The sequence below is a fragment of the Anabas testudineus genome, chromosome 4 (assembly GCF_900324465.2).
Source record: "Anabas testudineus chromosome 4, fAnaTes1.2, whole genome shotgun sequence".
NCBI classification, from domain to species: Eukaryota; Metazoa; Chordata; class Actinopteri; order Anabantiformes; family Anabantidae; genus Anabas; species Anabas testudineus.
The window spans coordinates 17,349,489-17,363,122 of NC_046613.1; the positions used below are offsets into that span (position 1 = coordinate 17,349,489).

Sequence of the window (13,634 nt, forward strand, 5' to 3'; positions counted from 1 at the left end):
TCTGCTGGAAACCCCAGACGCTACTGTTCCATTGCTACATAAATAAAATCATATGAAGCTACATGAGAAACAGAAAATGTGCAAGTTTGCAGATATAAACAGTATAAGTCATGTACACTATATATGTGTTTCTTTCTAACTGTTTGAATGCAACATTTAAACCTACCTAAAAATAAATAATACCTCTAATTCTGACCTGTCCAAAACAGTGAACAGTTCACTGTAATAACACCCACAGTACTGTGGAACTGTAGATCTTTTTATTTCTTCTTATTAAAATTGGTTTGGTGTTTCAAACTTCAGTGAGGGATGCTACACTCATTCTTGTACCTTCACACTAGTGTATGAATGTGAAGTCTCATTACCAAAACATATTTTGCTGGGTTAGTGGTTTAATAATCCTGCTAGTCAGCTTACGTTTAAGATGTGTTTAAGCTCAGTCTGGCACCTAGAACTTTGGATGAACATACATTTGTTGATTCATTGTTTATTTGTTGTATCCTGTCCTACAGCATAGCATGCAACATGGAGTGATGGATGTTTTTTGTGCTGGACAGTTTTCCTTTTTCATGTGGAGTATGTGTATTGAGGGTGTAGTTTGCCCCTCTTGATTGGTGACCTGTATTTATTTTCATATGGCCCAGTATGCATATATTTTGCCAGCTTCGAGAACGAACAAGTGAAAAAGGGGACAGAGCGAAAGAAGGGAGAGAGAGGGAGAGACAAAGAGAGAAGAGACACCCAGCTAAAAAAAAGGACAAGCAGCAATAACAACAAAAAGTAATAATTCAATACAAAATCATCATAACAAAAAACAACCAATTATAAGATAAATAACAATAGAAACAAAAGTGATAACGGAAATACTAGTAACAGTAAAAAGCACAGTGCACATGGATCTAGGCCTCGCGACTGTACAGCTTAGCTGTACAGCAAATTAGTCTAAAACATATAATTGTTCTATAGGAGTGCTGAATGCAACTGCATGTCTACAATCGATGTGATGTGTGTGGTTAATAACCAGGGCTGTGCTGGGTTTGCAGGAGCTGCAGGGTAATGTTACAGGGAGATTTTGCATAGCCGACTGATACAGCAGGTACTGTGAAGAGGGAACGTTAACAGCCGTTAACTGTCGTGACTACTGTTAGATAACTCATTGGATGAAGCAACACAGAGGATAACAAGAATGAACTAAGCCATTTGTTGAACTTATTTCAGGTTGAAACAGTTCACATTTATCTGTATCTTTCTGACACAGACGACATTTTACTCTTGAATCTGCTTGAAGTGGTTGGTGCAGTGGTTTCCAAAGGTGTTGGGCTTCTCCAAACGCACGCTGATTCCTGATGCCGCACAACTTCCCTAACTTAAACCAACAATTCCTGAACATGTGAAATGAAAATGATATCAGTCAAAATTAATGGAAGGTGATGATCAACAGCAGAAAGTGAGACCCGATGGTGAAGAGGCAGAAGAAGCAGGAAAAACTGGAAAATGAATGAATATCAGAATAGCATTAAAGTATAATCAGCTTATGAGCTGAAACAAACTATCCAATTATGCTTTAAGAACTTAACTAAAGAAACTTTGAAGTTGAAAAATTTACTCAAGAATTTGGAAAAAAAACTTGAAAGGGAACTTTCAAGTCAACTACAAGTGTAGGTGCACAGCCCTGCAGAGTTAAAGCACTTCCAGTAAAGGCTTTGAGGTTTTTACTGACAACTGTGAAACTGTGAACAGTGATAGTGATTTAAAACAAAACTGACACTACTATGGGTAAAAAATTACCAATGAATATGTGTTCCCTTTAAATGAGCAACCCAGTGGTGATATATGTGTGGCTGCTATATTGACCCAACACCACGTGCAGAAGTTCAACAGTTGATATTTGTCTTGTTGAGCTGTTGTTGCCCTTGACGGAGAAGTACAGTGATGCAATGTCTCTTAAAAAAAATTTAAATAACATAGTTGCATCATTAAAACTGACAAAATGTAATGGGTTGTAGTAGTATACAGTACATGATGTAATGTGATCTAAACAGGAACTCATTGACACATCACAAAATGGCAATTTCAAAAACGTAGTTTTAATAGTACAGTGAATATATTTTTAAATGTATATATTGTTGTGTTTTATTTGTCTCTGCATACATACAGAGCCACAGCCCTACGTGAGCTTCATGAACAGTTACACAGCAATTAGTGGGTGTAAATATTTAGCAACAACCAACATGTACAGCTCATTATAACTAGGTCAAAATATAATTTCCAGAAGCCGATGCAACCATCTTGTGCAGCAACACACAGAGCTTCAGACAGCTAGTGGTTAACTTGGTTAGGTTAGAGCCGGGCCTGGTCTGTGTCAAACTGAGTTTAAAAAACAAATAAATAAATAAACATTAAAACACTTGAAATGATCATCTGCACAAAGTAGATGAAGTAATTTGAAGTAGAGTAAAGCAATGTATATATGATCACTGACAAGTTAAAGAAATGTCTTTAATTTATACTCAAAACTGGCTCATGGAGGAAATATTAAAAGATGAAATGATGCTGCCCAGACTGAGGAGGGCAGCACTAGTCTGCAACAAGAAGGAAGAGAAGAAGAAGAAGATCCACTGACTCGGTGATCGTCTACTTGAGTCTGTTTGGAGGACTTCCTGTTTCAAAGTCCAGCTGAGCGCTGGTTCAGATAAATAGTTCAGACTGAAGATGTTCACACGTCGGTGCCTCTTGATTTAAACCTGTTTAGAGTCTGTGTGAGCTGCAGAGACATGCAGCGATCTCTGGAGGCTCTGGTCCGACTGCTGGAGTCCTACAGAGGAAGAGATAAAGTGGTAAGTTTTCATGGAGCTACATGTAATAAACACAGCTAATTTCTAACATGGAATAGTCCATTAGTTGTATGTAACTTTGTTTTGTTCTGTTATGTAGTTTCGGGTTTTCTGCAGTGTTTACATGTGTGTTGGGAGTTTACTGCTTTAGGACAATTCACCATTAATCCGTCCATCTTGTAAACGCTGTAAATCTAAATACTAAATACTAAATACTAAATACTGCTACAGAAGATCTATGTTTTTTATATGTTATTCTGGTTTTATACTGCCTCGGTTATTAGGGAGAAAATATACAAAAGACTAACTAATATGTTCAGAACTTACATATTTTATTTGATAATTAATCAAGCTACTAATTATATATAAGAAAAACTAAATGTTAATCCAGCAGAAAATTAATTGGCTTAACTATTCTATAACTAACTATCGTTATGATCTAATTAATATTGATAGAGCTATTAACAGCTGTTACCAGTGCTTTGTTTCAGCAGGTGTAAATGTTAGATTAGTTTTTATTAAGCTGAATTTGGTCCAGTTTTAAAGGGTTTTTTTTTTTTTTAACCTGGCACCTTATGTGGCTTTTAATCTATAAACCATTTATAAGGAGTCACATATTGAAACTGTCTAAAAATAAGTTAAAATAAAAATAAAAAATATCACAACCATCAAATATCACAAAACATAGCCTTCACTGCACAGCTTATCATCCTTGATGAACACTCCTGTTTTTCATAACTACTTCTTCTCCGTTGGTCTCCTCAGATCAGGACGGTGTGTTATGGCTCCCAGCTTGTTGGAGGAGTACTTTCCCGTCAGACAGAAACAGATGCTTCGTTCCAGCGTCTCGGGAAAAGTCTGCTACTGTTTTCAGCTCAACTCAGCCAATGCAGGACAGGTGCTGAGGCTGTTTGACGATCTCTCCATGCTGGCCTACTCCCACAGCTACGGGTTTGGAGCCGAGGTGAGTTGCACGACAACACGCTGCTCCATCGTCATGTTTCCCATCTCAAGTCTGATCGTTCATCCTGCCTTAAATCCGGCAGGGATGGATTCACATCTGTTCCTCTGTTCCTCAATTTCATCATTTGAAAACACTAGGATAATATTTGATGTTTATAAGCACAATAATCATGCTCAATAATGAACATAAGTGTAGATATTTTATCATGTGTTTTGGCACTAACCTGTAAAATGCAGCACTAATGTGTTGTGCATGTGTTTTAAAGGAGGAGGACTCAGGTGTACGTTGGATATCAGTGGTGACCAACATGGCCGACCAGCTCTACTACCCCTGTGAACACATCGCGTGGGCTGCTGACGCTGAGCTCATCAGAGTCAAGTCTGATAAATGGTGGCTGTTCAGCACGGTGCTGTGGGGCACCTCGCTGCTGCTGGGGATACTCAGGTGGGGTTACCTGTCCACAAAAGTGTGGAGACCTAAAAATGACATATCCCACCCTCTTATAAATATTGATAAAATCTGGTGCAAATAAGAAAATCTTTATAAAGAAAGCAGCATCATGAATGACTCCAACTATAATATCCTGTTGAAATGCACAATGATTCTACACATTTAATAAGCAAACATAAAAAAATGAATTTTAAGTGTATTATATTACTGAAGATATTTATAAATTACAGTAGAGTATTATATGTATAATCTTAAAATGTTTAGTTACAACTAAAACATAACTTGCAAAAAACAAAAACTACAACAAATAATCTAACCAACAGTATCAGATCAGGTTCGTTGTCTAGTAGGTTTTACTAGTTATAATACGACAGTGTAGAGGTTTTGTATGCAGCACTACAAGTGGTGCAGTTTTAAAGCGGCGCTCCTTTTTTTGCTCTACTTGCTGAATATGTAGAATAAAACACCTTCAGTCTGAGCCGTGAATCATTTGTTTTTCAGGTCACTTCGAGTTCTGCTGTTGCTGAGGAAGAAGCTTAAGAGATGTGGGATAGACGGAGCTGAAAACAGGTGTTGCTGCTGCAGCTTTATTACAAATATTTAGTCTCTTTGTGGTTGATTAAAACACATGCTATGCATAATATATCTCCAGTGTTCCTATAATCTAAAAGGGCATCAGGGTGAAGTGGGAGACAGTTTGTTTTAAAGTGTTTTTATGGAAAAACCATATGAGTCAGTTTGTTGTGTTGATAAACATGTGTTTTGTTCTGCAGTCGCTCTCGGCTCCACAGACAGATGCAAGTTGAGGTCCTCTCCATCCTCAGCAGTATGGCTGACCTCAGCAATGCCATTCACTGGATGCCACCTGGCTTCCTTTGGGCGGGTCGATTCCCAAACTGGCTGGTCGGGCTGATGGGCACGATCTCATCTCTGATTGGTCTGATGCAGATGAATGCCGGCAACAGTGACCAGTCAGACAACACATAATTTCAACCTCATAGTGAGGAATAGATGAGATGTTTTGATCAGCGCTCAACAAATGATACACAGTTTACTGCTGAAAGTGCGTTAATGTGATCAGACAACAGCCAGACTATCGGTGTCTGGAGATTGATTTCAGTCTAGCATGAAGTGACATGTCTGGATATGTACAATTACAATTATCTGGATCTGTAACTGTTTAGCAAGTGAAAAAATGTAATAGACTGATGATGAGGATCACAGGTCCTAATCAAACAGTAGTTGATCAGCTTCTGATTGCTTTGCACATAAGCCGATAATACCTACAAATGTTTGCCAACAACTTTATTATTTGAGGAAGATGAGACTTTTTATTGTTTGTATGAGATGACATCCTGTTCCTGAGAGGTTCAGTGTGAGTTTTGCAACAACCACTATGTTTAACAATAGGTTAAAGTGAGGAGAAGATGCACATTAACTCTACGTCTCAGTACATTAAAACACTAGCAGCTAACATATGGACGATAATGGATGTTTAGATATTGTGGATGTATGCAGTCCATACGATTTTTAATTCATGCATTCATTCTGAAACTGTGACTGTGTTGCTTTGCCATATTATAAATCTGATAATGAATGTTGTAATTGGAATATTAATATGATTAGTTGCTTGATCCCCTCGACATGATTTTTAAAAACAAACTCAAAGCATTTGTTTAAATCGTAATTTTTTTATACAAATCTGTTTATGTTACTGGTCAAACTGCGACAGTAAACTGAATATAATGTACAATAATTTATATCATGTATAATAATTCATTTTTTAGATAAACTTGTTTATTTCTTAATCTATTTATTGGCGTTTGATTGAGTGGACTGTGATGACGTGTGCACCTGTTGCCTTCAACATCTGACAGATAAATCGTAAATTAGAGAACCCATCAACCCCCTAATGACTTTGCAAACAACACAACTAATCTGGATTATTGCAAAAACAATGTCTGTCTATTTTTATCTTCATAAATTGTTACACATTATTTTACGAATTATTCGTCGAACATAATTAGGAGTCTATGGGGAGAAATCAAATGAGCGCCGAATAATCGGGAAGCTGCTGTACGAGAGGCAGTGAACGCAGCACAACTACATCGTAAAAGCTGCCGAGTCGACATCAGCAGCAAAAAAGACAAGAAAAGTCATTTTAGCACAGTCACCGTTTCTTTATACTGTTGTTTCATGTGTAGTTATTGCATTTAAAGATTGTGCCGTTGTTATTATGACGAATAAAACCAAGCCAAAGTTTTGGAAAAGGCTGAAATCCCAAAACACGTCAACTTTTCTGTCGTGGCAACCACAACAGTCTCTTCCTGGGAAAAAGCCGAGAAATCCCTAAAATATCAGGTGAGAGATTTAATTTTAATCATGTAAACAGCTGTTTTATAATACACACACCTCATCGTTTGTTAATATCTGGGCTCCTTGTTTACTTGGCTGCTGTAGTTTTAATTAGCTAAGGAGTTCAAGCTAGTTTCAAGCTAGCTAGCTGTGCAGCTAAAGCGAAGTCTGACGTGAACTAGCTTAATGTGTGTTTTATTTTAAATCATTTAGTTTCTGTGTTTCTGAGTCATCAGTTAAAGCTACTTCCTCTCTTGTAAGATGTGCCAATGTGTTGTATGGTGAACGATGTAAGATTACTGCGTTTTACTCTATAATTATTCTTTTAAATAGAGATAATTATGGTGCAGCAGGTAATGTATGTGATGTAGATTGTGTCCATGCACTTTGAGCTTTAGGCTGTTTTTCTGTCTTGTTGAACATGAGGCAGTGAGGACAAGGTGGTGTATGATAAGGACATCATTTTAGTCCTTTAAACTGAGCTTTGTAAGTGAAGCACCAAAGCACCAAACTTCTAATAAATCTGCTTCATTGTGACCACAGGTCCTTTAATTGAGTTTTTCTTTGACAGCTTTTCCTTCATCATGGACTCGGATGTCTGTCCTGCTGATCAGCCAGCTCCTGCCCCCTCAGGCGCCCACTTTTTAGGCACCGTTCCTGTTGATGGAGCCTCTGGGATTGAGGTCAGCAGACAGACTGTGGCAGCTCCGCTACGTTCAGAGGTGGAGGATCTGGACTCCTACAGCCTGATCGAGCCTCCTCCGTTAGACTGGCGGTCTGATTCCTCCAGTGAGGCAGGCTCAGCAGATGAACTGGGTGATCCCGGCCTCTCTCCCTCTGTTAACAGCCTGGACAAACCAAGTCCAGGTGAGCCAGTATTACTACCTTTAGACATGAGCGACACAGAGACTCGACTCAACATAAACCAGCAGGAGCTGGTTGAGGTGGAGGAGGTTGAAAGAGTTGAGGATTTAAAGGGAGTCGGGGAAAAGGTAACATTTAAGGACGCAGAGAATTTAATCACTGAAGAGGAGGTTGCTGACAGGCGATCAGGTGATGAAGATCACAGCCGCATCCAGACACTGCTCGGCCAGCTCCAGCTGATGGGTGATGATCCTCACTCCAATCATCACACACCGCCTCACCATCACTACTCCAGTCTGTCTGAGGTGGAAGCATGTGCCTCCTCTCTAATACCAGACGACAGCACTGAAACCACAGGGCTGCTGTTCTCTGAAAGCCACCAGAGAGACCTACTGGGGCTGCTGCAGTGCACAGAGATTGGTGCTACACCTCGCCCCACCTGTTTACCCCACAGAGGAGAGGTGGATGCCGTAGTTTCAGTTTCCTACAGTCAGAAGGATGCTGAGAGGTTCTGGGGGCATCATGAGAATGGTCGGCACAGGGACGACTCCCTCGGTTCCTTACCAGATGATGAGTATCCTGAACCAGTGTGGATGAAGCTAGGTGAGAATCCTCCAGAGGAAGATGCCACAGCACAGAGCGAACAGGTGGGTTGAGGTACTTAAATGACCTCAGAAGATGAACTGTTAACTTCAAATCAGCTGTGTTTAAATTCATTTTAATTAAATTAATTTTCTCCTAATTGCTAAGTAATTATAATAATTTTAATTTCTGTTGATCAGCTAATTCTTTACACGATTCCCTAGTTACAGTTTTACATCAAAATACATTTTTCTTTTTGCTCTAACTGCAGAGTGCTGATGATCATCCTTCATATAAAGATGGTGAGTCACTACACTTTTTTAATCTGCAGAAATCTGTCTGTCTCTATTCATCATCACTGAGGGAAAGAGAAGCGGCAAAAGTAACCAAATGGATTAAAAGTTTAAAGAGACGATCAAAAACCTTTTCTGATTTGCCTGCTCTGCACTAACCACTTCAAACAGAATACATCTAGGAGTAGCACCCTAATACCTGGTGTTACTATACAGCAGTTTATCTACAGAGATAAACGTCCACCTGGCCCAGTCTCCAGGATGATAACTAACAACAGAATAACAAAGTATGAAAAGTTATCACTAACTAGAAATCACATTTTCAAGAGTAAATGTCCAGACTGATAGCGAAGCTACACTTGAAAGGCTTGAGGAAGCTTGTTTGGAGCACTGGGCTAGAGCACAAGTGCAGGTAACCACATGTGCTAATTTGCATAACAAATGCAAAAGGTTAGACACAAAAAAAGGATGGGGACGAAAAGGGCCAGGGCCATAACAGTGTTAAACATCACATCATTTAAAAAGCAGTGAGGCAAAGTCATTTTATATGCTAACATGTTACTTTTTAGTCCCTGGTCCTTGTGACCCTGAAGATCTGTTGGATGGAGTAATATTTGGTGCCAAGTACCTTGGGTCTACTCAGATCAAATCAGAAAGGAACCCATCTACAAATGCTCGTATGACCCAGGCTCAAGAGGCTGTGGACAGAATAAAGGTAAAGTGATCTGGGAGATGCAAGACAGTTTCTAAACACCTGCTTCTACTGGGACACCAGCAGTTTAAAAACTAACTGTGTTAGTCGATAGAATGAAGATGAAAATATCATGTTGAACCACAGTAGTACCTGAACCTGTACTGGTACTGTATAGTATATGTGAGTGTGTTTCTTTTAGGCTCCAGAGGGAGAGTCTCAGCCTATGACAGAGGTGGATCTGTTCATCTCCACGCAGCGAATTAAAGTGCTCACTGCTGATACTCAGGTATGTTTTGCTGTACCCTCACATAAAGTTGCATGATCATCCTCATACGTTTCAACTCTCTAGACCACATTTATTTATCTCTATTATCTCTATTTATTTATCTCTACTATCTTTGTAATTTCTTTGTAGCACTTACACTAAATAATAGAATAGAATCAGGTTGTAGGATGGATATGGAGTTGGGCTTTGAGAATAATATTATTTATTATTACATTGTTTTTGTAGAGGGCCTTCACTACTTTGAAGTCTGCCCTCTGTGTGTCTATTGTCTATTTTTCCTGATCAATTGTCCCTTTGTGCTCTCTCATTATTAACATGACATTCTTAGACATGCCTTAGTGACATTCTAACTTATATAGCTTATAGCATTGCACTAAATGTTTACTCCACACTGAGCACTCAAAGCAGGAATCCTTAATATAGAACTGGATGGTGGCTTAATATAAGACCTCTGCAGCGGAGAGAGTGTCACAGTAATAGTAGAGTCTATTTTCTCCACTGTGTGGTTGAATTGTCAGGGGAGTAAAAGTGGGTCATTTACTGTTAGATTGCTCCGGTTGCATTTCACTGTATCGCACTTAAAGAAATAACCACCGCTATATTACATATTACACTTAAAGGTAAATTTGCATTTATAATAAAATGTATTGTTATAGTGTCAATTTGCAACAAAACAAATGTTGACATGTCTTTTGTTGCAGTAAAGGACAGTCTGCCCTCTCAGATTTGCTCACCAGTTATATTTCTAATACAAGAAATAATAAAATTAACATAATCCTGTTCATGACGTTCACGTTTGTCTTCTGAATTTGCTCCAGTGCCTTGTAGCAGCTCACTTTCATAAGTTTTGGAAGCTGCCTCTGCTACAAAGTAGAGCACAAGACGAGGTGTAACAGCAAGACTGACAAAAAGAGGAAAAAGTAAAGGCGTGGTAGTGTTCTTTATAATTGATTACCTTTTCACGAGAGCTTCAAGTCTCTGCAGGTCGACAGTGCAAACCAGACCTTCCTGTCTTTTCTTAGTTTGTAATAACATTAACCCCCTCATGTCCTGTTTCCACCCAGGAAGCCATGATGGATCATGCTCTGCAGATGATCTCTTACATTGCCGACATTGGCAACATCGTAGTCCTGATGGCACGAAGAAAGCGCAAAGGGCAGGATGATGACACTACTTCTAGCTCGGGGACTCAGAAAAAGTGTTTAATGATCTGCCATGTCTTCACCTCTGAAGATGTGAGTCTAATGAAAAGTGTTTTTGCTTATTAGAACTCCAGCTGCTGGTGTCTGTGAAAGTGGCCATCACAGTGGCCACAACCTAATCACTTTACTTCATTTGTAGTTTTGTGCCTTTCACTGTGAACATTGTATCCTGTGCTCTACAACGTTGCCTCTTAGATTAAGTGTGCTGTTTTCTGCTGGACAACAGTTTCAGCCTCAACTTGGCCTGGTTTCCTTCCCCTAGATAGGCTGTGAGCTCTCCTGAATACAAAAGTGGTCTGGCTGTTGTCCCAGTTTCCCACTTTTGGCAAGAGTGAATAGGAGCAGGAAGAGTTTCTTTTAGAAACTAATTATCTGTGGTATTCTGAAGGCCATCTTTTTCATCAATAGACTATCATACAGTCACAGTCAATCCCATCATCAGTTCAGGATCTTGGCAAGAAATTAATGCAACTCTGCAAAATTGTCCCTTTTTTTTCTCTCCTCCCTCTTGTCTGTCTGTGCAGGCTCAGGTCATAGCTCAGGCTATCGGTCAGGCCTTTGGCGTTGCCTACCAACAGTTTCTTCAGGTCAACGGTATCAAAGCCAGCGATCTGAAGCCTGGCGAGTACAGTCACTACCTAGAAAGTCAGGAGCTCTACAATGGAGACCTGGCCCACTTCTCTGACTCTCAAAACCTCAGAGATGTAAGCAGAGTGATGGTGGCTACATGTCACATTGAAAATATTTTTTTCCTTAAACAGACATTTCAGCTTTTCTTCTTAACATTTACAGTACGTTTAAGATGGAATTTAAGTACAACCTCTTAGATTTACATACGTAATTACACAAATGTGTCACTCAGGTAGTCATCACCAAGGCTCCTGGAGAGATCTTGGGACTAGCCATAGTGGAGTCAGGCTGGGGCTCCATCTTGCCCACTGTGGTGGTGGCCAACCTCCTTCACGGAGGTCCTGCGGAGCGCTGCAGCGAGCTGAGCATCGGTGACCGTGTCATGTCTGTAAATGGCACCAGCCTGGTCGGTCTGCCTATCACCACCTGCCAAAACATAATTCGGGTAAGAAGCCAAGACTAGGTAGAAATATATAATCATGGTGGTAACATCAACAACAATAATAACAGTCACATTTTGTTGGTTTGGTTTTATTTATTTAATTGTTGGTGGTTTTATATATTAATCTAAAATATTTTCAGTGTGCATTCAAAAGCTTAACTGCGCAGTGTCCTTAGGAAACACTAGATGGCACTGTGTTTCCATGCCCTGCAACACTGAATGGGTGGCTCCAAAAAATTAATTAAAATAATAATGACATACTTTATTGATCCCCTTGGGGAAAAGCTAGGCGGTTTGACAGCTGTACACCTCGACAAGTAGCCAGGAGGAACCGGGAATCGAACCCGGGATCCAAGCTGTCTGCTCATTCTACATTTTGTTTCTATTTCAGGACCTTAAAAGCCAAAAGTATGTGAAGCTCAGCATTGTTCACTGCCCTCCTGTCACCATGGCGATTATCAGACGGCCAGATCCCAAGTTTCAACTCGGCTTCAGTGTGGAGGACGGCATTGTACGTCAATATGCATATTAGTATTGTGTACTTGCAGCATTCACCAAGTTCTCCAAGTATTTAATTTTGAATTTAAGCTGTCATAATAATCTGGATTCGCACTCTCAAACACATTTAATGCATCCATTGATCTTGAAACTAAAAATGTCCTCTTTCCCTGCTGCAGATCTGCAGTCTCATGCGCGGAGGTATAGCAGAGAGAGGAGGCATCCGTGTTGGGCATCGCATCATTGAAATCAACGGGCAGAGTGTGGTCGCCACACCACATGACAAGATCATTCAGATTTTGACAAATGCTATAGGAGAGGTAAGAATAGATGATGTACTTCCGGTTGCTTGCAAAGCATTAATTTCATCCCCCTTCACTTTTTTGCTCATTTTATCTTAATTAATTATTAATTTTTATTAAATTTGAACATATTTCTAAAAGTTTTTTCCCACTTATGTCATTGTCTGTAGATTGTTGTCCATTTTTTAGATTTGCAACAGTCAAATTTTTACATTTTTGTATGAGAAAAACATATATTTTGCACTAAATTTAAATTATGATTTTTCTTTCTCTGGTCAGATTCACTTGAAGACGATGCCAGCCTCAACATATCGACTCCTAACAGGACAAGAACAGCCAGTGTTTCTTTGAGCACTTTGTGCTGCGTCATGTACAAAACTATTGCACAGTGTGCTGCTACATGTACTATTGCCAAAGTCAGAAAATATTATGCAAGTGATCATACAGCATATCATAAACTGTTGTCACACCACTGAATACAGCAAACTAGTCTAGCTATATATTTTGAGGATGTAAAAAGCGTTCAGATACATTTTAACAGGACAAGAATATACATTTATTCTCACTTTATATTTATCAGATATTTAACAACGCAGGCAGTAGCTGAGATGATGTAATGCTTAAATACTGTTTTTCTGTTTTTTTTTTTTTTTACTACACTAACTTCATCAAGTATACTGTATTTCACATGTCTTCCAGCCATGTATGTGTGCCTGAGGTATACGTGCATGCAGGGGAGACCTTATTAAATCAGGACAAAGGGTCTGTGTGTTTCATTGTGATGTACTACCAGTCCCTCACGTGCATGTGTAAATCAAAAAGTGTCTGTCACAAGCTTCAGAGAAGGCTGCTTAGTGCAGCGCTCTGGTTTATCCATACAGTGATTTCCTGACTATGCCTGACAGGAAGCAGGTGTCATGAACAACTGAAGGTTACTGCCTTAAATGATAGAGAGATGCTTATATTTTTAAGAATGTGATGTTTTGGATCTACATTAAAATAATCTGTGAGATGCATTGGTGTTTGGTGTTATTTATTGAGCTGACAATTTCTGTTGTTAATAAGTTTAGATACATAAAACAATTGGAAAACATATAACGTCCATAGCTACTAGCTGCTGTTAGAAATACATATTTTAATTAGATGCATACATAGAAGCATGTACTGTATATAACGCTGCTGTCAATTCCTAGCCAATCAGCTGTCCTCTTGGACCAAAACACAGACAGAAACCAATC

General features: G+C 39.3%; 2 protein-coding genes across 2 annotated transcripts; both read left to right on the forward strand.

Moving 5' to 3' along the window:
• Positions 1 to 2,658: 2,658 nt before the first annotated feature.
• Positions 2,659 to 6,008, forward strand: pex11g (peroxisomal biogenesis factor 11 gamma). Its single transcript, XM_026345883.2, is given in 6 exon segments — positions 2,659 to 2,837; positions 3,600 to 3,731; positions 3,733 to 3,798; positions 4,064 to 4,242; positions 4,750 to 4,818; positions 5,022 to 6,008. Coding segments are annotated over 6 exon segments (723 nt in total). The 5' UTR covers positions 2,659 to 2,774; the 3' UTR covers positions 5,236 to 6,008.
• A 330-nt stretch (positions 6,009 to 6,338) lies between these two features.
• On the forward strand, positions 6,339 to 13,412 carry si:ch73-40i7.5 (amyloid-beta A4 precursor protein-binding family A member 3). Its single transcript, XM_026345882.2, has 11 exons — positions 6,339 to 6,609; positions 7,175 to 8,114; positions 8,321 to 8,351; positions 8,912 to 9,057; positions 9,236 to 9,322; positions 10,387 to 10,557; positions 11,049 to 11,228; positions 11,387 to 11,599; positions 11,988 to 12,107; positions 12,274 to 12,414; positions 12,676 to 13,412. Exons 2-11 carry the CDS (start codon positions 7,188 to 7,190, stop codon positions 12,745 to 12,747), a joined length of 2,088 nt encoding a protein of 695 aa, XP_026201667.1. The 5' UTR covers positions 6,339 to 6,609; positions 7,175 to 7,187; the 3' UTR covers positions 12,748 to 13,412.
• The last annotated feature ends 222 nt before the right edge of the window (positions 13,413 to 13,634 follow it).